At 40.0% G+C, this 26,991-nt stretch overlaps 1 protein-coding gene across 3 annotated transcripts in view; it reads right to left on the bottom strand.

The window, feature by feature from the left end:
• LOC134336817 (rab effector Noc2-like) overlaps positions 1-26,991 on the bottom strand; it is a 258,174-nt gene that overhangs the window by 110,425 nt on the left and 120,758 nt on the right. For all 3 annotated transcript variants that reach the window (XM_063031313.1, XM_063031312.1, XM_063031314.1), the window contains one exon: positions 2,351-2,437. In XM_063031313.1, the coding sequence (XP_062887383.1) occupies positions 2,351-2,437 (87 nt within the window). The remainder of the gene's footprint in view (positions 1-2,350; positions 2,438-26,991) is intronic.

The raw sequence follows: 26,991 nt of genomic DNA, 5'->3' as shown, positions 1-26,991 counted from the left end.
CAATTACCCTACTGTGGACTGAGAGAGGAAACAGGAGCACCTAGAGGGAAACCATGCAGTCACAGGGAGAACGTATTTATCATTGTGTGGGGCCATTGTAGTCTATGACCAACCAGATATCCTGACTTCTCAGAATTTTGTGAACGATGGATTTGTCATTACCATATCACTCTGAAATGACAGGCTTCGTTACATGTTGTAAATGGTGAGCTTTGAAAATAGTGGTCCAATCCATTGACTGTAATAATGAAGTAATGTTGACATGTTATATCCTCAGTGGTAACCAGCAAGGCTATGTTTTTCAGGTTATTCCTCACATAATGTTGATCAACAAAGGCTGACAGAAACTATATAACCTTGCAAGTACAGCCCTTTATCTAGGAGTTTCTGTTGAATCCCCACACCTTTGAAAGATTGACCACTAAATATCCCTTCAGAGTCTGAGTAGTCGCCTCCAAGAAGAACAAAAAATGCTGTTTTTGGCAGCCTTTAAGCTTGGAGCATTTTTCACATCCCTTACAATGGATGCCCATGATGACATCAGCTTTACATTTCATCCATGTTAACCACTTGTCTGGGGAAGTACTCACCTTCCTTGATAATTTGGTAGAGCTCCAATTGAAAATTTTCTGCTGCTACAATTCTTGAATATGCTGCCTCTCCAAGACAGAAATATATCACGCCATTAAGAACTTTTCTTTCCACTGTTCTCTCCATTATACTGCAACATCTCTACCCTTCATAGAACACAGATTTCTTCTGGGGAACATTATATTGCAACCAAATGAGGTCCATCTCCTATTGACTATTGTGTTAATATGTTGTGGTTTATTTCCATACTTATGTCAATGGCCTGTGTAAAATGTAGTTTATTTTAGCAAGACTATTAATCTAAAGAATAGAAAACTTCATTGACAGAGCTGCATTTGAGATTTCAATTGCTTCTTGTTGTTAATACTGATATCTTTCCTTTTACATTCCAAAGATGTGTGATGTGTGAGGCCTCTGTCGGTCAGACTTGACCATGGATATTGCATCCTAGCTGTCTAGATATGCGAGCCTGCGCAGTCCGATATGGAGAGCAAGTTGTTGCCCATGTAGCAAGCTCCTCCTCTCCACACATCTGATAAACCCAAAGGAACTTCAGAGAGTGATTCAGTTTGGAACCAGCAGCATCGCAGGAGTTGCCTGTCAACAATGAACTCAATGAAGGACTGTCTTAGAGACTCCAGCTCCAGATATTTCCCTCGGGGTTTACTCCCCAAGCCTTCCCCAGGAGTGGGTGTAGCCACAAGGCAGTGGAGGTTTGAGATCAGAGCTTGCCTTCTCCTAGATGAGCTGCCAACCACAGCTGACAAGCCCCATCTGCCTGAAGCGACTGGTTTTAAGGTGCCAGTAACCTGCCTTTGCCCCTTCTCCTGTCAGTAGAACCAGTTCCGCCGGGCTTAGGAGCTAAGCCACACATGAAGGCCAGGAGCTGGACTTGGTTGTCAGAGGCTAATTGAAGCGCACGCCGTTGGGAGCCTTTAGTGGGAGCTCGTCCCCATTACCACCCCCGGCTGTACAATCAAGGACGTACCAGGTAGGTTAATTGGTCATTGTAAATTGCCCCTTGACTAGGATTGGGTAAATTGGGTTTGTCGGGGGTTGCTGGGGTGGCGTGGTTTGAAGAGGGCCAGAAGGACCTACTCCACACTATAATCACTAAATAAATGAAGAAGTTTTGTTTGCCAATTTTTTGTAAAGTAAGGGATATCTGTATACATTTATCATGATAAATTTTGTCATTTGTCCAATAATGCCACAAATAATTCAATATTGATTACCAAGACTGGCTTTAAACAATTGGTCTTGTTGGGAGCTAGCTGAAAGGAAACAGAAGTGAAACATAAAAGGGGATTTTATTTTCGCATTTGATTTTTAATGAGGATCAAAATTGAACTGCTTCCTTAAGTTGGGTGTACAAGCATGTAGGTGAAAATACTTCAGATGAATAACTATAAATGAATTAATACCTTGATTAAACTTATCCACCATCTTAACATTAACTGGTGAGAACTTAACCAGTGCTGCAAAGAAAATTCTAATCATGGTGCTTTTTGGTATATGAAAACAATAACTACTTAAATGGCTTTCAACAGAATTCTCCTTCGGAAAATTTAATATTTAATAGATATTTTTATATAAGTATCCACACTGAAGTGAATATTACGCATTGACAAGTGCTCGTTGACTAGAAAGCAATTTGCACACATGGGTTACAGCGCCACTTTTATACATAAATACTCCAGAGTTCCATTTAAAAGGAGACATCTAGACTGTACAATATTTCCCAACTTCTGCAACTTACCTCTCTTCCCTCACTGCATATTTTGCAAAGCCAGACAGGTTTTCGTTGACTCCCAAATGTTTCAATTCCACACTTTATACAGACTTTCTGCAAAGAGAAGAAAAAATCAGTATCTCAGTAATCAAATTAATGAAAAACTAACCACAGTTAGCCCGAGAATTACTTTATGCACAAAGAAGTTTCAATTGCATTTAGTGCTATGATGTTGAAATCCTTTCCAGTATTGACTCTATTAAAAATGTAGCTCAGATTACACAGTAACTTATTGCTGCTATCTCCTGGCAACACACATAAAATAATGGAGGAACTCAGCAGGCCAAGCAACATCTATGGGAAAGAGTGAACAATCGATGTTTCGGGCCGAGACAATTCATCAGGAATGGAGAAAAAAAGATGAGGAGTCAGAGGTTGAAGGTGGGGGGAGGGGAGGAAGAAACACAAGGTGAAAGGTGAAATCGGGAGGGGGAGGGCTCAAGTTAGGAGCTGGGAAGTTGATTGGTGAAAGAGATACAGGGCTGGAGAAGGGGGAGTCTGGTAGAGGAGGACAGAAGACCATGGAGAAAGATAAGGGGAAAGAGTACTAGAGGGAGGTGATAAGCAGATAAGGAGATAAGGTGAGAGAGGGAGAGGGAAATGGGAATTGGGAATGGTGAAGGGTGGGGGCATCTTCCCTGTTTAAATCTTCGTGGTAACAGTGCAGTTACCATCACCAAACATATTGCCCCTAGTCTCTCCTTTGAACTCTTTGGTATTTTCTCTTCCTTCCAGCACCCCAACTTACTTCAGTCCTGTGGAACAATTTTAAAAGCTGCTACCATCTCCAAGCCCTGCATGATTTTTGCTCCAAATATCCTCCCCCCTTTCCTGCTTCATTGCAACCCTCAGCAATTTTAATCTCCAACTCAACTCATCTTGAACTCTCTAAGTTCGCTACCCTCCTGTCCTAAGGATACATGGAACATGGCCCCGACTTCTCAAATAGCTACTTGATTTCCAATCATTTTGCCACTTTGACAGATGCCTTCTACTCATCACCAGCTACAACCTGATGCTGCCTGGCAATCCCATTTCCATCTGTGTCTGCAGCTGAAGCAAACTTTCTCCCCACCCAATAACATTTACAATTCAGTTTTCAAATTCCCAATTGCTAGTATTATTAAGTTTCCTAAGTGGTTCATTAGGAATAATACCAGATTTGTGTTTTTAATTCAGTCCTAAGTTTAGCAGCAAATATTTGAACCACTCTCTGACACCGAGCTAACAAAAATGGAAACAACATTAGTAACACCTAATATGCAAATCCAGAAGCTATGTGTTGTTGTCTAACTGGTCATCATTTGGTACAAAAACATTTGGTAGCTATTAACTAAAACCCTAGACTGAATGTTTCAGTTTTGTTGAATGGTCTTTGCTGTGAAAACTTGAAAATTTAAGAACTAATATCAAAATTATCTAATCATCAAATGCAAACCCTTGCTCTACTATAAAACCTGTTAAATTAATTTCCGTCTTGATAAGTGTCAGTTTGAACTGAGAAATCTCAATGTTCTCGCATACTCACACGTTCCCTGAACACTAGTAAACAAAGGAGCTCTCATTTGTTAATTTTTAAAAATATGAACTGGGAAATCCATGTATCAAAATATTGAACCTCATCATGAACATTCAGCATGTTATTAAAAGTGCTGGCGCTATGCATTTGTTCTCTATCTGCACTGTATTCTGCTTGGCATTTATTATGATAACTAGTCACAATGGTGGGGGCGCGGTAAAAGCAAAGGGAATAAGTTACATATTCATTCTTTTTATGGTGCAATTTGTAACTGGGGACCGACAGATGTCGTATCGTTTGCTGACTGCTCAGTTTCGCTGAGTTTCACTGCCTCAAGATTGTATGTTTGCTAATTGTCAATAAAGGATCAAATACGTATCTTTGACTTTCGGAACAATCATTATCGGAGCTGAAGACACATCATACAAATCTGTGGGGGTAGTCAGCAGTGGCAATTAGCTTTTCAGAATTGGCTGCTGCAAGAAGTATGTGCAAATTTTGCAGATTATTAAATAAATAACAATTTAAGATTATTTGGCATAGTTATTAATGTGCATATCTTGTTACCTCATGCACATATTGCTGATATATCCACATTAACTTATATATATTTAAAAAAAATATAAATGGTGTTTTTACAGACATATCAGCACCAGTGCATCACACGTCCTTAATAGGCAATAAGGAACACAACTACCATGCGCTTATCTCAGACCCTCATAAGTGGCTCTGTAGTAATTGCCTCCACCATCACTCCGAGCAGCACATCACAGGCTCCCACCACTCTGTGTAAAAAAAAACGTTGTCTCACTCTTCTCCTTTGAACTTTCTCCCTCTCAACTTAAAAGCATACCCTCTAGTATTAGGCATTTCTTTGAACTTTCCCCCTCTCAACTTAATTACCCTCTAGTACTGGCTGCTCTAACACAGACTGAAGCTAGACTTTCTGGGCGCAGATCCATGGTCTCGCGAGACTAACGGATGCCACCACCACTGGATATTTTGAACCTAGGAAAAAGATGCCAGCTGTCTATTCCAACTATGCCTCCGAAAACTTCATAAACTTTTTTTAGGGCTCTCCTCACCCTTTGCCACTCCAAAGAAAACAACCCTAGTTTGTCCAGCCTCTCCTTATAGCACATGTCCTAATCCAGCAACCTGGCAAACCTTTCCTGCATACTCTACATAGTTTCCCCACCCTTCTGATAATGGAGTGACTAGAATTGAGTTCAATACTCTAGGTGCCTTTATAATGCAATAACTATTGCTGTACTACTTTAAATACTCTAAACTGAATGCAAGAGTGACATGGAATTTCCCAAAGGCACATTAGTAATTATTAAGCAGCTGTACCGACAGAACATCTTACTTAATTCTTTGAGTTCTTTCTACTTGGTGTCTTTTCTTAAATTAATCATGAGAACAAATTCATTTTATATAGAGATTTCTTTTCAAAGAGAAACTGCCTCTTTATCTGAGTATGCATTTGCACTTGAGGATGAAAAATTCTGATTGCGTGATTATTTTTCCATTTTTGTCAGACTTTGTGAAGTGCAGAAAACTAAATGATTGAGAGTGAGATTAGTTAGATGAAGAGGAAGACTTGGGTCAGAGAGAATAAAGTTGTACATGTATCTGCTTTCTTGTATCTTAGCAACTGAAGCTGATATTTGGCCCTGCATAGAAAGAAGCTCCCTCTGTAATACAGTTGTCATCAATATATAGCCTTGCAGAAAGACTGTAAATGGTTTATCATAGGACACAAATAACAGGGAAAATATGTTAAATACCTTTAAACACCAGAATATGACGTACAAGAGGCTTTCAGAGGGGTACATGAATATGCAGAGGATGGAGGGATATGGATGCAGATAGAAGGGATTAGATGTCATTAGCTTAATTAGCTTTGGTGCAACATCTCGAGTGAAAGGGCCTCTTCTTGTGCAGTGCTGTTCTATGTTCTGCGACTTGTACCAAGGTGATGAGCTTTTTTTCATAGGCCCTATTAGAATCTGATTTGCATCAGCCCACAATAATTAAATCCGTCCTCGGATTTTTCCTATACAGCTCCACATGGATGAAAGATTACTTGTAAAAGGCTCACATAGAAAAATCAAAAAGCAGACCATTGAAGCTCTAAATAAGTTCCAAGCACAATTATAGATGGAACTGAATAACCTGTATTGTTTTTGTCACTTTTAGTTTTTCAAATCTGAAGTTTCCGCCTACCCAGCAACATTGGTAATGACTCCACAGAGGCATCTGCACCAGCTTAACTAGATAAACACCAGGCATTAGAAATATCTCATACTGGGAACATTACCACAGTTTCAAATGACTGCAATCACGTAAAAGGCTCAACACTGTCAGAAAATTGTGTTATGAACCTGGACATGCATCAGTTGAAAAATGCTGGACAGATCTGATGTAGAGCACTGAGTGTGTGCATCTCACTGATACAATTATTGAAACACTCCTGTAGGAATTTAAGACAAAAGTGTGGGAGAAAGGTTCCAGAGTGAATTAGCTGTAGAAATGGATTCATTTGGAGAGTAGTCAATTCTCCAGTATGGAACCAATTAACATTTCTCACTTTTATATTTGCAAGGACACGGCCACCTTCTGCTATAAAATGCTTAAGCTTCTTATCAGGTCAAGAAGTCAGTTACACCTCACAAGAACTGTCTATAAACTCAGACCTTGCTAATCAGCTTTTTTGTGTATCTACACACTTATGAGATCAACCATGAATCCTATTTTGAATTTTATTATTCACATAGACCTACATACACACATTAAGGCAGGGGTTTCCAACCTGGGATCCATTGACTCCTTGCTTAATGGCATTGGTCCATGGCATAAACAGAAGGTTGGGAACCCCTGCATTAAGGTATCAATCAATGTCTGTAGAAACATGATGATCAGTTTCCAGACCACTCGTGTCAAGTAGCTCCACACTGTGCACTGATTGAATATGAACGGGACCTTTTGTGGGAATAAACGGGACCTTTTCAGAATGGCAGGCGGTGACTAGTGGGGTACCGCAAGGCTCAGTGCTGGGACCCCAGTTGTTTACAATATATATTAATGACTTGGATGAGGGAATTAAATGCAGCATCTCCAAGTTTGCAGATGACACGAAGCTGGGTGGCAGTGTTAGCAGTGAGGAGGATGCTAAGAGGATGCAGGGTGACTTGGATAGGTTGGGTGAGTGGGCAAACTCATGGCAGATGCAATTTAATGTGGATAAATGTGAAGTTATCCACTTTGGTGGCAAAAATAGGAAAACAGATTATTATCTGAATGGTGGCCGATTAGGAAAAGAGGAGCTGCAACGAGACTTGGGTGTCATTATACACCAGTCATTGAAAGTGGGCATGCAGGTACAGCAGGCGGTGAAAAAGGCGAATGGTATGCTGGCATTTATAGCGAGAGGAATCGAGTACAGGAGCAGGGAGGTACTACTGCAGTTGTACAAGGCCTTGGTGAGACCACACCTGGAGTATTGTGTGCAGTTTTGGTCCCCTAATCTGAGGAAAGACATCTTTGCCATAGAGGGAGTACAAAGAAGGTTCACCAGATTGATTCCTGGGATGGCAGGACTTTCATATGAAGAAAGACTGGATGAACTGGGCTTGTACTCGTTGGAATTTAGAAGATTGAGGGGGGATCTGATTGAAACATATAAGATCCTGAAGGGATTGGACAGGCTAGATGCAGGAAGATAGTTCCCGATGTTGGGAAAGTCCAGAACGAGGAGTCACAGTTTGAGGATAGAGGGGAAGCCTTTTAGGACCAAGATTAGGAAAAACTTCTTCACACAGAGAGTGGTGAATCTGTGGAATTCTCTGCCACAGGAAACTGTTGAGGCCAGTTCATTGGCTATGTTTAAGAGGGGGTTGGATATGGACCTTGTGGCTACAGGGGTCAGGGGGTATGGCGGGAAGGCTGGGGCGGGGTTCTGAGTTGGATGATCAGCCATGATCATAATAAATGGCGGTGCAGGCTCAAAGGGCCGAATGGCCTACTCCTGCACCTATTTTCTATGTTTCTATGAACAGATCTTTCTCTTCATGGTTTTGAAACAATTTTTGATGTTTAAAATACATTTAGTCAGGTAAATGGACAGGAAAGAGGGGTCCCTGGATCCCCCACATTGAGAACCCCTGGTTTAGAGGAATAAGGGTCAAAAACAGGTAAATGGGACTATCTCAGGTAGGCAACATGATTGGTGTGGACAAGTTAGGTTGAAGGATCCGTTTCTGTGCTGTATATCTCTATGACAGCTGTATCATGTGGTTTCAAAAACAATCACTGCTTCTAGGTATCAGTATATTCATCTGAAGCAGTTTCTTAGCTAATACTATCAAGTCAAGTCAAGTCAAGTCACTTTTTATTGTCATTTCGACCATAACTGCTGGTACAGTACACAGTAAAAACAAGACAATATTTTTCAGGACCATGGTGCTACATGAACAATACAAAAACTACACTGAACTACGTAAAACAACACAAAACTGCACTAGACTACAAACCTACCCAGGACTGCATAAAGTGCACAAAACAGTGCAGGCATTACAATAAATAATAAACAAGACATTAGGCACAGTAGAGGGCAGTAGGCTGGTGTCAGTCCAGGCTCTGGGTATTGAGGAGTCTGATGACTCGGGGGAAGAAACTGTTACATAGTCTGGTCATGACAGCCCGAATACTTCGGTGCCTTTTGCCAGATGGCAGGAGAGAGAGGTATTTAAACATTGTAATGTGTTCATGAATTCTCTTAGGTACGCTTATCTTTATCTAGGAATCTATTGCTTAAAAGGAGAGTGCCAAATATTATCAACACAAGAGTTTCTACAGATGCTGGAAATCTTGAACAACACACACAAATTGTTGGAGGAACTCAGCAAGTCAGGCAGCATCTATGGAGGGGAATAAACAGTTGATGTTTTGGACTGAGACCCTTCATCAGGACTGGAAAGGAAATAAGCAGTCTCGAAAACTAAGTCGCTTTAACCTTAGCAGTAGGAAAGTGGTTTAGAAACATTGGTCATGGAAAAGATTAGCAGTAACCTGGACAGAAATAGATCACTAAAGGCAACCCAGCAGGGATTTGTTTTTGGCAAATGATATTAAACTGATGTGACAGAGTTGATGAGGGCAAGGCAGTTCATGTCGCATATGTGGATTTTACGAAAGCTTTTAAAATGGCCGACAAAACAGGTTTCATCCCCAAAATGGAAGTACACAGTAGAAAGAATGAAGAGCAGTAATAAAGAATATTGTTCTAAGAGGGGTGTAAGAACAAAGAGATCTAGGGGTATGCATGGACAAACCATTGAAAATGGCAGCACTGGCTGAGAAAGCAGTTAATGGCAATTCTGCATTGTATCAACAGGGGCATAGAGTACAAAGCAGAAAATTGTGTGTTATCAGAAATTGTATTATCGGGAAAAATATGAAGATTTTTGAGAGCAAAGGTTCATGGCAATGGTACTTAGGATAAAGTGCTACTGCTTCAAGAGTAGATTGAGAGGCTGTGACTGTTGTCATCGAAGAAGAAAAGGCAGAGGGAAGATTTGATAAAAGTGTATTAAATGACTGGGGATCTGCACAGAGCAGATCAGACAGGTTGTTGCCTTTGATGGGGCTCAAAGAATAGAGACTATGCGTATAAAACAGAAGGGAAGTGGACTAAGAGGATCTTGAGGAAAAACATTTTTACTATGCCTGTATTTGGAATCTTGATTACATTCCCTGGATATGTGACAGAAGCAAGTTTCATTGGATACTTGAGAAAACTTTACAAAACTGCAAAGAAAGGCATGTTGGTGTAACAATAGCGTTGCTCTGGTAGAGAACTGACACAGACATGATAGGCCAAATAGCCTGCACCTGAACTGTAACCTTTCTTCGGTTCTATGATCATTTTGCACTTCATATTACCTAAAAGCTACATAAAGTACATGCAAAAATGCCATGCAATTGCGATCTTATTGACAGAAACAAATAGACACAATGCAGCTGGCTAAGTGGTTACTAAAGGCTGATTTATACTTGCGCGTCAAATTGATACTGTAGGTACGGCATAGCCACAAACCCTACGCAGTGCCTACGTGGATCCCTATGCCTTAGCCTGATGCGCACCTCTCCCAAAATGTAACTACACGTCACGGCAACACAGACTGCAACAACTGTGATTGGTCGGCTTGGTAGCATCGTATTTCCTCCTACACTGTAATAGCTTCCCATTGGCTGACTGAAGGGCAGGGAAGGAACTCTGGCTGCAATGCTTTCCATAAAGCTTTATAGACCTCCGAAATTATGGAGGACACATTTCGCTTTTACGAAAAAAGACACTCGCTTTAAACTTGTTTACCCCAAGAAAGACTACCATGACCATGAGGCCTGGTACAGGCAGGTGTGTGCACATGAGTGACATGCGAATACGTGACGTGCACATGCGCATACATACCCGAATTGCAAAGCAACGCAGCATACCAACGCACAAGTATAACGGTGTAGCCCACTTGCGTAGGCTACGGCATAAAGCTGGTACACACAAGTATAAGTCAGCCTTAAGTGTTAAAGTTGTAAATGTTGTTAAGCACTATCTTCAAAGCAGCTTCAGTCAATGTTGGTAGCAGCCTAAAACACATCACATTTATTTCACAAGAATAATAAATTCCACTTTTATTTTCCTCCTCGTATTAAAAATACAAATCAAATTTCTTCGACATTCTGACTGAAGAGAGCACATAATTTAAAAACTGTTATACACTCATGAATATAATCTGTAGTTTGAGATTTCTTCTGAAGGAGTACAGCATATTCTTCCATTACTGAACTAAATTACAATTTGAGGGCACCCTCACAAACCTGTTTTTTTAAAATTCTGAGCACATTTTCTAATAACATCTGCAACATCAAACACAAAGTCTCAGAACACTTTTCTCAAAAAGTTAATTTCTTGTTCAATAACAAAGCCTTTGTTAACTATTCTATAAGCTGCAAAATGTTTCTGGTCTTACATTTAACTTAATAAAAACTTTAATTATTTCTGCGGATATCACAAAATCCAATTGTCCTGTAGATTAGTAAGAAAATAGTCCAGTTAAAATGAATAAAATTTCAATTCAACATATCCAAAATATCAACTAAACTTTTATTACTTATTATCTAAACATCACCTTTTATGTTGGGCTTTATCACCCATTCAAGCAGTAGTCCTAATCACAAGTGCTTATCCTATTCATATTGTTTAACTCCCTTGCTTTCAACAACCTACCTAATCAATGCTTAAATGCTTTCCTAGGCTTTTTCAACCATGTAGTGTAGCCCACAGCTTCAAAACTTCATGTAAATTCTTCCTCCTCTTTACTATTTTAGTACAACTTGCAAACAAAAAATACCAGTCCCTTCAACCCCATTTCCAAATTATGGATGCATACAGTCAATTAAACCCTGCAGTTCACCACTGCAATATGCCAATCACACTGAGAAACTACTCTTAACCACTTCCTCCCTGCTAATTGATGCCTAGTTCAAATAGCTGTTTTCTGTCTAATTTCCCATTGCTTCACCTTTTCAATAGTCTGCGCAATACCTTGTCAAAGTGCTTCTCATCTGCATCCATTGCATTTCCCCATCCATATACCAATTAATCAATATACCAATCTTTTAAGAGACTCCTGGATGGCTACCTGGAGGTTAGAAAAATAGAGGGCTATGGGTAAAGCCTAGGTAGTTCTAAGGAAGGGACATGTTCGGCACAGCTTTGTGGGCCGAAGGGCCTGTATTGTGCTGTAGGTTTTCTATGTTTCTGTTTCTATGTTCTAATTACATTCTCAAAATTTATTTTCTTAAATATAATTAACCCTGACATCAGATTTAAGCTTTCAATAATGTTCTGCTTAACTTAATGTTTAAGTAATTTTGTTTTAAAGATTCTACATTAGCTTCATTGCAGATGTCAAGCGAATTAATCTATTAATTTTCGGGATTGGCTTGGCTTTGAGTTTTGAAAATGGGTATCCTACTGGTTATTTTCCCAAATCAGTACCAAAGAGATCTATGAATTGCAATTACTGCTTTTTCTTTTCATGTTTTCCATAGAATGTTCTCACTAGCCAATTGCTCCAAAATAGCTCTTATTTCACTTTTAACTTATTCAGTCATTATCCTCCAATCTCCACACCCCAGACATACACAGCACTGGATAAAATGGTTAACTATTCGCACTAGTTTTTGTTTTAACTTCTGCTAACGAACCAGCCTCCCCTAACAGCAATTACACTCACACACAACAATTCTCCTTCTAATATAGTTGGAGAAGGCCTTTCATCCCTAGGGATCTTTCAGTTAAATTCCCTGTCCAAGTGGTGACTAATAAACACAAATATAATGGAAGTAACTATGGTATGCCACTTACATTACAAGATATTTTATCGCATTTACAAAATCTCTGCCTCATGACATTAAAAAGCAGATGAAGGAGAAGCTTTCTGTTGCATTTTACTTTAATTATTAGAACAAGAGAATCTTAATTTACCATTACTATAATTACATTGTAACCATTTCAGATCATAGCATTGTGGTCTGTTCTCCAGCTGTTGATATCACACCATGATAAGTTGGATCAAAACTAGTCTGTACTTCGATCATTCTCCATAGATCATAATTGCCTGACTATGAAGAATCTGACTCTCTGATCCACAATGTTCCACTACCATGATTTTAAATAACACAGAATAGTGCTACCCCATTTACTGACATTGAACAATCTGCAGTTTCTTATCTTGCTCCTTTTTCATATAAATGAATGACTGACAACTGCCAAATATAAATATGAAATGGGATGGAACGTCACATCTGTCTTTGATTTGATACACGGGTAACTTGAAGCAATCACACAGTGATGCAGAGACTGATTGTTTGTGGCTGCTCCACAATCAATCCATCAGTACTCACTAAAAATGCACTTACAAAATGTTAGTTGAGAAAAATGACAGGGTACATTTAGGAAGCTGTTTCGTCTAGATGGAGAATTTTAAATTAGTAGGCATGGTCTGAGAATAATGAGTCAATCATTTACCAGTGAGATAAGGAGAAATTTCTCTTTTAAATTTGTGGAATCGTTTGCTTCCAAAGCATGTGAATACTCTTATACTGAGTATATCCAAAACAAGATTTGAAGATTTTTGGGTACTAAATGGAAGTGCACAGGGCATGGTTTTATTGAATAAAAGAGTAGGTTGAAGGGGTCTTGTTGGCTTACTCCTAGTTTTATTTGTTACATTTTTACAAACTTTTTTTCATTTTCCTATAAAAATAACAACATGCATCAATAGAGTCTGCATGATTGATTATAAATATATATTATTAACAGAGGGAAACATCCTTGCCTGAATATAATTTTTCATTTAACATTTGGCCATATTAATTTCTTTTTTTTTAATTTTATTTTTATTTGGATAAGGAATTCACAATTATCATGTACTTTTTTCACACATATAACCTTTTCCATTTTTTTATATGTATAAAACTACAATTATTTATACATTCTTAAGTACACATTGAGATGATATAGAAGGAAAATAAACATTTAAATAGATAATTATGTACTGTGGTAAATCTAACCTATTAGGCTAAGTAATGAAATTAGTTAAGAAAAATGGTAATAATAGTTTCCATACAACCCTTCCGGACCATTTCCACTGGTCCAAAATGTTGCATACAAGCCTATATACCAACCATTGTAGGTGTTTATATCCCAATTTGTTCGTGCTTGTTCCTGCCCGCAGACATAATTATCCAATCCCTATGTACTTATTTACTTAATTTTTTCATTTTTTTTATCCCTTTCCCAAATCTTTCCCTTTACTTGTGTTAATTCTCTATTTTCCAAAAAAAAACAAACATTTAGACTAGGGGTGTTTACGTTAGCAATATTACTGTGTTGATGAGAAGAGCAATATAAATCATTAGAAGAGTCATCTAAAGTCTGCTCGCATTGGGGTTATATATTCAATCCATTTATTCCAGATTTGATAAAATGTTTCTTTTTGAGTTCTCAGGGAGTAAGTCAACTTTTCCATTTTAAATATTTCCAAGATAATTTCGTACCAATCTTCTAATGTAGGTGGTATTGGATTTAGCCATTTTCTAGTGATTGATTTCTTACTTGCCGCTAAGAGGGCCTGCATTACAGACATTACAGTAAAATAAAGTTAATGACTGAACACTGATAAATATAATGGCATCAAAAATGTAAGCAAATCCATAGATAACAGAAGTTAATTTTAGTTTGAAAAAGCTGATTAATTTCTTACAGAAATCAGTGATGGATGAAGGCTATTATGCCACCTGCTGGAGCAAAACAATATTCAACTCTGGAACCATCAGTCAGTTGTAAGTTGGTATTTTTTAAAATTAGTTTTCCTGAACCATCAACTGTGGATGAATTCCTAGAGCCACTGCCACACAATCATCCTGCCTCCGACAACCCTTAGCTCTTGCTAATTGCTATCGAACACAACCGACATCAAGTACTATATCAGCACACCTAATTGTTGAGTGACCTGACCTGGATACGCTTGTCATCAAAATCCTTTTATCCCACTCTCTCCAATGATCCTACAATGGAAAAACTAAAAAAAACATTAAAACAACTTAATTCTTAATTTTTCTCCCTTTTTGCAGGAGAAAATAACCTAGAGATTAATCTTCCATTCCTGGATACTGCATAACAGTCATGATGTACTGGTAAATATTGCACGTGCACGCACGCACACACACATGCACACACACACACACAAACACATATGTGCATGCACACAGAGAAGGTCTTTTTGTCTGTGTAGCATTCACCAGGTTCTGGATGTACTCTGTTCCTAAATAGTGTCTCAAAAACATCCAATTTGTCTCTTAAGAATAAAAAGAACTATAGACACAATTTCCCAAATTCTTCATTGCAGAACTGTAGTAGTAGCCCTCACCCAAGATCAAGATCGTATAATGTCATTTTCAGTGCACAGGTGCAAAGGAGAACAATACAATTGTTACTCTGGGTCCGATGGAGCACAAAGTAAAAACACAATAAGATAAAGAGCATAACAATAAATATAAATACTTAAGATACTGTAGACTATATACTGTGGTAAACCATGTATATATGTTGTAACTCGGTTACCTGTCTGGACACACTCCTCTGTTGACTGCCCCTGTGGCTCCTATCACAGAGTCCTGTATAAAGGTGTTCGCCTTGCCCCTCCCCCTCAGTCCGGGGGCAGACACTCACTGTGGAGGTCGTATTGTACAGCGAATAAAAGCCTTTCAGTATTTTACCAAAACTCAGTCTTTTGGAGTAATTGAAGGTGCTTCATATACATAGATTGAATGTATGCTAGGCACACAAGTGTCTGTACCTAAGGTGACCCAGACAGGAAATGATAAAGTAGTGGTGATTGGGGTTGAGGAATGGGTGGGTTAGTAGCTGGGGATGTTGATCAGCCTTACTGCTTGGGGAAAGTAACTGTTTTTGAGTCTGGTGGTCCTGCCATGGATACTATGTGGCTTCCTCCCTGATGGGAGTGGGATAAACAATCCATGAGTGGGGTGGGTGGAATCCCTCATGAACCTACAGGCCCTTTTTCAGCACTTTACTGTATATATATCCTGGATGACGGGTAGGATGGTGCCGGTGATACACAGGGTAGTTTCGACTACCTATGGTAGAGCCTTCTTGTCTGCCGTGGTGCAGTTTCTGTACCATGCAGTGATGCAAGTTATTCAGACGCTCTCTACCGCACATCTGTAGAATGACATGAGTATAGATGTAAATAGTCCAGCTCTCTTCGTCCTCCTCATAGGGCTGTTGGTGGATTTCCTGATTGTATATAACGTGTACTGAGGCCATCAAAGGTGATGCGAGACGTGCACTCCCAGAAGTTTCAAACTGCTCTCCAATTCCACTGCAATGCTGCCAATATGAAGAGGGGTGTGAGAGGTGCGAGCCCTCCTGAAGTTAATAACCATCTCCTTTGTCTCGTTGACACTGAGGAAGAGGTTACTTGCCTGGCACCAAAAACCAGCAAACCAGCCTTCGTTGCAATCATGCAAACAAACAGCCATTTGATACGGTATTGTTAAGATCAGAAGGAAATATGGTGACACCAAGACAGCAACTGCTATTGAAAAAGTTACATGTTTATATCTAAATCTCCGTGGGACAGTGTAGTCCTGAATTATCTCTGTAAAAATTAATTAGTATTTCCAAATGTCATGAATTAGGAGAATTATTTACTTTATGAGTTTGTTTAGCAATTTCACTAAATTAAAGCATCTAATAGTTAACTTCTATGTGTGGCTTACGCAGAACATTGCTACAATAGAACCTCAAATTTAAACTCAGATAATTTATATGATTCAATACCTCCCTTTGCAACTGGATCTTTGACTTTGTGACCAATAGACCTCAATAGACAGCAATACCTTTGCTATGATTATTCTCAACACTGGTGCCCCACAAGGCTGCATCTTCAGCTCCCTACTCTACTCCCTGTACACTCACAACTATGTGGCCAGACTCTCCCCTAACTCCATCTATAAGTTTGAAATTATACCACTGATGCAGGCAAATCATGCATCAAATCATGAGCCGTAGAACAGGAAGGAGATAGAGAGCCTAGTGAGATGGCGTCATGACAACAACCTTTCCCTCAGTGTCAGCAAAGCAAAAGAGCTGGCCATTAACTTCAGGAAGGAATCAACAGTACTGTGGTTGAGAGTGTTGAGAGATTTAAGCTCCTAGGAGTGAACATTACCAATAAGTTGTCCTGGTTCAATCATGTTGGCACCATGGCTAGTTAAACTCACCGTCACCTTTACTTCCTCAGGATGCTAAAGAAATTCAGCATGCTTCCTTTGACCTTCAGCAACTTTTATCAATGCACCATAGAAAGTATCCTATCTGGATGCATCACAGCATCGAATGGCAACTGCTCTGCCTGTGACTGCCAGGAGCTTCAGAGAGTCATGAACATGGCTCAGTACATCATGGAAACCAGCCTCCCCTCTATGGACTCACCCTACACTTCACTGCTTCAGTGAAGCAACCAATGTAACCTCAGATACTACTCACTCCAGACATTCTCACTTCTCTTCTTTCCCATCAGGCAGAAGATACAAGAGCTTGAAATCACCTACTACCAGCCTCAAGGACAGCTCCTATCCACTGTTATACGACTATTGAAGAGTTCCCTCGCACCATAAGATGGACTTCTGATCTTCCAGTCTACCTCATTATGACCTTGCATCTTACTATCTACCTGCAATGAACTTCCTCTGTAACTGTAATACCTTATTCGGTATTCTGTTATTGTTTTACCTTGTACTACCTTAATGCACTGTTATAATGAGTTAATCGTTATGAATGGTATGATTTTCCACTGTAACTTGGTACATGTGACAATAATAAACCTATTTATAACAAGGTGCAGGAGAAACTCTTCTACAGTAAGAGCAATAATTATATTGGATAGAATTACATAAAGGAGATGCTCATGCTTTAGGTAGGGGTTGGCAACCTTTGTGCCTCTGTGGGCCGGATCGCGTATTAATGACCGGATGGTGGGCCAGATAAATGCCATAAAACACTTGAAATATGGGAATTATTCATTTAAATACATCCAGTTATGTTTTGCCTCAAATTAATAAATAACACATGCTAGAAAATCATTTGTGCTTAAGGTTGCCTACCCCTGCTTCAGAGTTTATGATTTTATACTATCTGTATTTTTTGTACAGCATTCAGGATTAACATTGTCTCCACTTACTCATATTCCATTGGTCCATAGATTCTATAGGGAACTCTTTTTCTGAAATAACTTCAACAGGAGGCCAACATATTCCCAGGGGAAGAGGTAAACAGACACTGTAAACCTCAACAGCCACATTTCCATAAATGTAATTTTTTTTCTGCTTAAGTCCAAATGAGATCCTGTTAAAGCCATAACTTCAGAACCTTATAATCTTATTACTTGGGTGGATTTATGCTGTATATTGGAATCACCTTTATAGCACTGAGAACTAATGTAATTATATACAAAATAATTTCTCACTCTTTCCATAAACGTCTACATAGAAAATGTTATGAGGCCACCCATTACAATTTTAGACAGCAAAGCAAAAGCCCGTAAAAGTCTCATCATTATTGTTTGCATTAGTTTCGAGAAGTAATGGCTCACTATGCTGGGAATAGTAGTTAGTGAAAGCTTTGGTGAGTGAGTCCCATCACTCAACAGCGGATAGAAGCTGATAGTGACATCACCAGGGTCTTGTCACTAGGACAGTGAATGCATCCCACATGCACTCTGATAATATTTTGTTACCTTATTTGTAATAGTACTTTGTTTTATGCGCTGTGCATGATATATGTTTTGTGGGTACTCCATGGTCCGGAGGAACGCTGATTTATTTGGTTGTATATATGCACAGTCAGATGAACTTGAATTTGAGCATGATTAGCATTCTGCCAGCTTTCAGAAGTTCTCCATGGACTGTTGCAAAATGCCATTATCTGATTCTTTTCTCCCCTTCAAATCTCATTCAGCAATTCCACATCCCCTTGCCGTATGACATGGAGAATAATGTGATGCTTAACTACATCAATAATGATGTTAAAATGCCTTAGTTCTGTATGTGCATGGTTACGCATGCAAAACTAAGGCATTTTAATATCACTATTGATCCTACAGGTTTCTAACATCAACCTGCTACCTATTTAGAATATCACCAAAACAGTTACAGGTTAGCAATATTACCAAACACTGTTTCCAGCATTTTCCGTTTTTATTTCAGAATTCCAACATCAACAATTTTTTTCTTTGATTTTCATTGCAGAAACAGACTTTGAGGATCAATATATATTTTGGAAAGATAGAAAATGGAACATCATTTCATGATCAGTGGCTAATTGGCACCATTTTTCTCTCCCCTGCTCAGTCTGAGTGATGCCCCATTCTGAGAGTGAACATTTACTTTCATGTCCATTCTGAAGCAGCACACTCTGATCTAAACAAAGGGCACGAGGAATCTGAGAGATCAGGCTACTTACTGCTTTTATTGTTTCTGTTATTAACACAAATGAAAGAAACAACATTCAGCGCATCTTCTTCACTACAGTTATTAGGAACCAGATAACATCTGATTTTTATTGTCTATTGTCATTACTAAGTAATGGAATATCTTACTGCAGCTAAAACAAGCTGTTCATTTCTTCATTTCATTACACTAATTAAGAGTATCTTTTTCTATGTTTGATAGAATTCCCATGAAAATCACTCAACATTGCCCTTTGTTGCTGGCATTATAAACATGAATTTATATCTGAATGGCTTGCATGTATTTATGTAACAACAATAGAACCAACTCATAGGAGGATCACAGACAAGAGAAAATCTGCAGATGCTGGAAATCCTAGCAACACACACAAAACGCTAGAGGAACTCAGCTGGTCAAGCAGCATCTACAGAAAAGAGTAAAGAGTACACCTCATATTCTGTCTGGGCAGCCTCCAACCTGGTGGCATTAACAACAATTTCTTGAATTTCCAGTAATTGCCCCCCCCCCTTCACCATTCCCTATTCCTGTTTCCCTCTCTCATCTTATCTCCTTACCTGCCCATCACCTCCCTCTGGTGTTCCTCCCCTTCCCTTTCTACTGTGGCCTTCTGTACTCTCCTATCTCCAGCCCTTTACCTCTTTCATCAATTGACTTCCCAGCTCTCTACTTCACCACTCCCCCTCTCCTGAAATCACTTATCACCTACTACCTTGTATCTCTTCCTCCCCTCTTTACTCTGACTTCTCATCTTTTTTCTCCAGTTCTGATGAAGGATCTTGGCCTGAAATGTCGACCGTTCACTCTTTTCCATAGATGCTGCCTGATCTGCTGAGTTCCTCCAACATTTTGTGTGTGTGACTCATAGGAGAAGCCTGGACTACTTATTCAAGAGCTGTTCAATTTAGTAGCACAGCACCACCATTTGTCCATAGCTCTACAAGTTCATCCCTGTCCAGTCCACAGACATCTGTTCATTGAAATCACGTTCAGTAATACTTTCATACTTCTTCAGCTAGATTTGGTCATTTTCCATTTAACAAACAACAACGTCCAAAAAAATCAATGCCTACAGTAGCTCACTACTTATTACTCTCCGATCAAAATTAACATCCATTCAGTATTAATTCTCCCACCAGGCAGGCATCTGTAAATGTAGTGTGTTTGGTAAATTGCTTTTTGAATGTCTACGAGTTATTGATTTAATGCACCTCTATCAATAATCCTTTCTGTTAGTTCTTCAAAAGAATGCCAGGTCGGACAGACAAATCCATGCTAACTTAAGTTTCTTACTCCCCACTTTCTCAAATATCAATTAATACCCTACCATGATAGGTGACTGACAAGCCTAGTAAATAGTTCCACAATTTTCTGATTTTATAACCGTAAGAAATCAAACTCTTTTCTATAACTGAAACCCTTCTCTCAACATTGCCACTTTATAATATTTCTCAAGCAGTCCATACTCGCCTTTCTTCCAGCCCCTCCTGATGTACAGTACATTATCTATTTATAAGCACCATGCATAGTTAATCTCTCTTGAGTTGTAACTATTTTAATAATAATAACAAATGCAATCAGATTTATATCTCCACTACCATGACAACATGTATTATCCCTAATGCAGGAATTTATCTCAATAAATTGGCAAATGTTTCGTTTATGCATCATGTTCATTTGCAAATCGTTTCTGTTGCTTCCGAAGCAGAAACAACGAATGATGGATTAATTCAAGTTGAGGTTCAAAGGTATTGATCTAAATTAATTAATCTAAATAAAATAATAATAAATCACGGTGAGTGGTATATAGGAAAAGCTTCTATAAGGTCAAAAGAAAACTTTTCCATTAGGGAGCCCCTTACCATTAAAGGCCACTTAGAAATTAGTATGTTACATCAGTGTCTCTCACAACAATAATAAAGCCTAGCTTTAAAATCTTAGCTTTCTGAAGAATAGGTCCAAACATTACAATCTGATCATATTTTTCTCACAGATATGAGCAATGTATTTCAAAATCTGGACCAGTGTTGATCACAGTTATCTAGTCAGTATCATGCAGCTGAACCGCAATTTTAGCTGATGATGCAGTTACCTATGCACTGTGAAATTTCTCAGTAACGATTACCGTAATAAACTAGCTACCTCGGAAAGATGCCAAATCGTTTCAGAGATAAGCAAGTGATCCAATTTATCCAATAAAACTCTAGAACCCACATGGCAAGTAGATATGGATGAAAGAAATGATTGACTGAACTTATCAGTTATTCTGATAATGTGATTAGAAAGCATTTTATGACAAAAAGCTGTATTACTAAAGATGAAGGGTGCTTACATGGAATGTAAAGTCATAGTTAATTTGGTTTCAGCTTTCAATACCTGTCAGTCTTAACCAGTCACTATTTGATGAAGCAAATCAAAACTGAAATTCATGAATTGAAAGTCACAAATTGAAAGATGATACCAGTCTTATTTACAAGTGACACTGAATGCAGACTGACTGAACACTTAGGATTGGTTTGAACTGCCAGATCAATTCTTTAAAGCCGGCAGTAGCGGACATTATTATTGACAATAGCTCATTAATAATCAAAGCTCTTAGCACATGAAAAACCAAAGAGGTGTTTCTCACTCACAAAACAAAGAATTCTATATTCTTCACAAAACATCACCATTTCCACTCCAAAACACACAATGCATCCCAAACTCAAACCTAATTATATCCCATACCCTTTTATATATTGATAAAATATCTATCCCTAAAACAATTCCCACATTCTCAACTCATATCCCTGTGACCTCAGTCTCAGAATGAGATATTTGTTGTGAAATCCAAGTCTTTGCTTTTCCAAATTTGAAAATTCCTCTCCCCAGAGTAACTTAACACGGCTTTCCCTACTTTGCATGCCTATTCACGAACTTATTAGGTCTATTAATTACTTAAATATGATGACAGTAAAGCATCCTCTAGTGATTATCTTTTTTCTATTTTGCCTTTGCACTAGCCTGCCCTGCTATCCCTCAGTATTTGTTTTAAACTGTTCATCACCCACTTCAGATGATGGATCATCAGCTTGAGAACTCAGTTCTTTTTCTGTCCTACCCACCGGGTGTTTCCAGTATTTTGTTTCAATCTTACGCTTAAAGCTCCCACTATATTTCACTTTCATTGGGTGATTAGATTATTTCTTCCATTTCCTTTTGTTCTATTCAATATCAAGGAGATATTTGATTTCCAACTTCCTTTTCTCATGACTAGTCCACACCCAAAACTAATAAAACCCTCTTCCTTTCATGAACCTTCTAAGTATTTCCAATGTGTTGTTTATATTATTTCTTCAGCATTTATATTTTTCACCTATTATTTTAAGTACTATTATTTCCCTTTCCTGAAAAAGTTTAAACTGCATCGTCAAATTTTAACTATTTCAAAGGGCTCCAATTATTTAAAGGAGAAAACAATCGAAGTGTTAAATTGCAATAAAAAGCTTATTTGATGGAAGCTCGTAAGTATTAATGAATATTTTACTTTTGAGGAATTAAATTCCACAATTTTCTTTGTTTATCCAAAGGAGAAAAATACACTTGCTTGATTGTTACATATCCTTGTATGGAACAGGTAGTTCTGGATTTGGCATTGTGTAGTGAGGCACACTTGATCAGAGAACCAAAGGTAAAGGAACCCTTAGGAGACAGTGACCATAATATGATAGAATTCACCCTGCAGTTTGAGAAAGAGAGGCTGAAATCTGAGATAGCAGTATTACAGTTGAGTAAAGGTAAACTGCAGAGGCATGAGTTAATCGGAAGGAGACACTGGCAGGGAAGATGGCTGGAGTCTCTGGGAATAATTTGCAAGCCCACAGCAGAATTTCATCCTAAGTACACTAAGTCAATAGAGAACAACAGAATAAAAACTATAAAGGGTAAAGGGTAAACTAACCAATAATATCAAAGATTCATAAAGATGTTTTAGATATATTAAAGGGCAAGAAAGAGGCAAGATACTTAACCACTGTTACGTATCACTGTTCCACAACACTTACAAAGCTCTCCTTTGCCCAGCTTTTGGAATATCAGATCACTCTTTGATCTTGCTTTTGCCGACGTACAGGCAGAAGCTGAAACAAGGGGTGGCCAGAGTTAAAACCGTCCACTGTTGGTCCAACCAATCAGTCTCCATGCTGCAGGACTACTTCGATGACATCGACTGGAATGTCTTCCATGATGAGGATGTCTCCGAGTTCACTGATGGAGTCAGGTGCTTCATCCGGAACTGCATCGACGATGTTGTCCCCCAAAAGTCAGTAAGGGTCTTCCCAAACCAGAAACCCTGGATCAATAGCTCTGTGCGAGCAGCACTTACAGTGCGACATAGAGTTTGCATCACTGGAGATCAACTAGAGCTCAAGAAAAGTAGCTATGATCTGCACAAAGCTATCAATGCTACAAAACAATACAGGGTCAAGAGTGAGTCAAGATTCACAACGAATAGCACACATGACTTGTGGCGAGGCCTCCATACCATAACAGACTTTAAAGCTAAACGTTGTGGTGCTGCCAACATCACGGCCTCTCTACCAGATGAGCTCAATTGCTTTTACGCTCGGTTCGATGTCACTAACTCTGAGCCTCCGAGGAAAGCCACCGCTACAACCTGCAACCTGGTCACCTCTGAGGCTGAGGTACACAGTTGTTTCCAATGAGTGGACAGTCGCAAAGTTGCGGGACTGGACGGCATTCCAGGGTGAGTATTCAGGACATGTGCGGCACAGCTGGCAGGTGTGTTTGCAGACATTTTTAATCTCTCCCTCTCCCAATGTAGAGTGCCCTCCTGCTTCAAATTATCTACCATTGTCCCTGTACCAAAAAAGACCAAGGTAACATGTCTGAACGACTGGCGTCCTGTCACACTCACCTCAATAATAAGCAAATGCTTTGAGAGGCTGGTCAAGGACTACATCTGCAGCTTGCTACCACCCACACTGCGCTCCTTACAATTTGCTTACCGATCAACAGACAGTGCAATAGCCACTGCTCTACATACCATCCTTACACATCTGGAGAAGAAGGATGCTTATCTGAGAATGCTGTTCAGCATTCAACACCATAGTTCCATCCAGGCTCGACAAGAAGCTCAGAGACCTCGGCCTTCACCCTGCCTTAGGTAGCTGGATCCTGGACTTCCTGTTCCTCGGCATCCACATCACCGAAGACCTCACGTGGTCTGTACACATCAGCTGTGTGGTGTAAAAGGCACAACAGCACCTCAAACAGTTGAAGAAGTTTGGTATGGACCCCCAAATCCTAAGAACTTTCTACAGGGGCACAATTGAGAGCATCCTGACTGACTGCATCATTGCCTGGTGTGGGAACTGTACCTCCCTTAATCGCAGGACTTTGCAGAGAGTGGTGTGGACAGCCCAGTGCACCTGTAGTTGTGAACTTCCCATTATTCAGGACACTTACAAAGGCAGGTGTGTGAAAAGGGCCTGTAGGATCATTGGAGACCCAAGTCACCCCAACCACAAAATGTTCCAGCTGCTACCATCCTGGAAATGGTACCACAGCATAAAAGCCAGGACCAACAGACTCCGGGACAGCTTCTTCCACCAGGCCATCAGAATGATTAACTCACATTGACTTGAGTGCATTCTATGTTACATTGACTGTTCTATTTATTATAAATTATTATAAATTACTATGATTGCACATTGCACACTTAGACGCAGATGTAACATAAAAATTTTTACTCCTCATGTATGTGAAAGATGTAAGTAATAGAGTCAATCTATTCAATTCAATTGGACCACTAGGCAGGGGAGGAGCTAAGATGTCACCAGAGGGAGGCTTCTTCAAGTTCATCTGTGAAACAGTTCAATTTCTCCTCTTTAATGTCTCTTTTTTACCTTTTCAAGGTGAATGGTTCAAGGATCTATCAGAGTCTACGATCTACAGCTGCACTCAAACTGCAGTTCTTTATGCTATTGGTTCCTGTTCCAACTAGCTGTTTTCATTAGCCTCAGGATGCAGCCTGGAAGATGCATATCTTTGGGGTGAGGCCCTGTGGCCCTGTAGATGAACCAGTTCCATGCCTGTGTTGCCAACTGAGGCATCACTAGAGAACAGAACAAGGTATTGCAACAGTGGATGAGGCTGCCAGAAGCCTCTGCATTCAGGCAATCTCTCTCTTGCTTTCTCTCGAGATGGTGGGGGAGAGTTCGCTGCCGATTCTTGAGTCGGAGAAACTCAGAATAACAGCCACACGGCAGACTGTTACACTGTAATCAGCGAGCTGTTTTGTTGGTCTCCCCTCTCGCTGTGAAAGGGAGAGAGAGGGGGAGGGAGAGAGAGAGGGGGAGAGAGAGAGAGAGAGAGGGAGAGAGAGAGAGAGGGAGGGTGTTACGAGAATACACATAAAATTAAGATGTTTGCTGGCCTGGGCTAGCATCAGTGGCATCAGCAGTTGGTCTGCCACCTGCCCTCAGGGGAAGGAGAGATAAGGAACAATGGAGCAGCGTCTGGAGATGTGTAATGAAGGGATGTGGGAGGGAGAGCTGTCTGGAGCGGCTCCCCCCTTTGAACCCTGAACTGTTTGAAGTGATGGACAGGCGATACCCCAGCAGGGGGATAAAAAGGGACAGGTTCGCTAAGACAGACACACACGCCACCCGAGGTAACGAGACCCTGGAAGCGGTACGCTTCTCACGAGTGGGTGAGAAGTGCCAGACAACGACCAGGGTGGAAAGGTACGATCAGCGGGAACCCGGTGTGTGTCCGCCCTTGCCTGGGTGCCGGGTTCACTGCAGAGGATCGACCGCATCTGGAGGAGGGGTCACAGTCGGTGACCTCAGGTGACATCACCAAGGACCCGCCCAAAAGCTGTTTGTGAGCCATCTCGCTGGTCTGTGAGCCATCTTGCTGGTCTGTGAGTGAAGCCGTTCTGAATGATGAGTTGTTCCTATTCTATCTCTCTCTTCCCCCACGTTGTCCACCGCCATGGCAACGATTACTGCGAACTGAACTACTAAACTGGACTGAACTTTGAGTCATTTTGAAATTGGTCATTTACCCCTAGACAACGATAGAGCTTGATTGATGCTGTTATCTTAATTCTGTGCACATGCGTGGTTATCATTGTTGAACTGTTGCATTTATTATCCTTTCGATTACTGTGTTGCTTGTTTCCTTAATAAAACTTTCTTAGTTCTAGTACTCCAGACTCCAACTGAGTGATCCATTTCTGCTGGTTTGGCAACCCAGTTACGGGGTACGTAACATAAGTGGGGGCTCGTCCGGGATTTTGAACGCTAAATTTGGGACGGAGTAAATTGATTGGGTTAAAATTCCCGAAAGAAAGAAAAGACAAACAGCAGAAATGGAGGTTGAGGAATTTATAAAGGCGCCGACCTTGGAGGCATTAGAGGATGCCAGGAAATCGGAATTGATAGCTGTGGCAAAACGGGTGAATCTTGCTAAGGTGAAGTCGACAATGAGGAGAGAGGAGATACACAGAGCTATTGTAGAGCACTATGTATCTAAAGGTGTGTTTCCCCAAGGTGAGCTGGGGGAGGTGTCTATTGAAAAACCTGCTGGAGACGCGGTACAGGTACAGCTTGAAAAACTGAGACTCGAGCACGAGTTCCGGGTACGGCAGTTAGAAAGGCAGGAGAAAGAGAGAGAGTTAGAAAGGCAGGAGAAAGAGAGAGAGTTAGAAAGGCAGGAGAAAGAGAGAGAGTTAGAAAGGCAGGAGAAAGAGAGAGAGTTAGAAAGGCGGGAGAGAGAGAAAGAGGTAGAAAGGCAAGAGAGAGAAAGACAGTTGGAGAGAGAAGAGAGAGAGAGGGACAGACAGTTGGAGAGAGAGGAGAAACAGAGGGAAAGGGAATTTGAGCTGGAGAAGTTAAAGATAAGGGCCGAGCAGGGGCTCGTGCCGAACCAAGGTGGAGGGTTCCGGGCGACCCAGGAGGTTAGG

This window comes from Mobula hypostoma, chromosome 23, assembly GCF_963921235.1.
Source record: "Mobula hypostoma chromosome 23, sMobHyp1.1, whole genome shotgun sequence".
NCBI lineage: Eukaryota > Metazoa > Chordata > Chondrichthyes > Myliobatiformes > Myliobatidae > Mobula > Mobula hypostoma.
The sequence above is the reverse complement of the archived record's forward strand: the minus strand, read 5'-3'. Positions and strand labels throughout refer to the sequence as shown.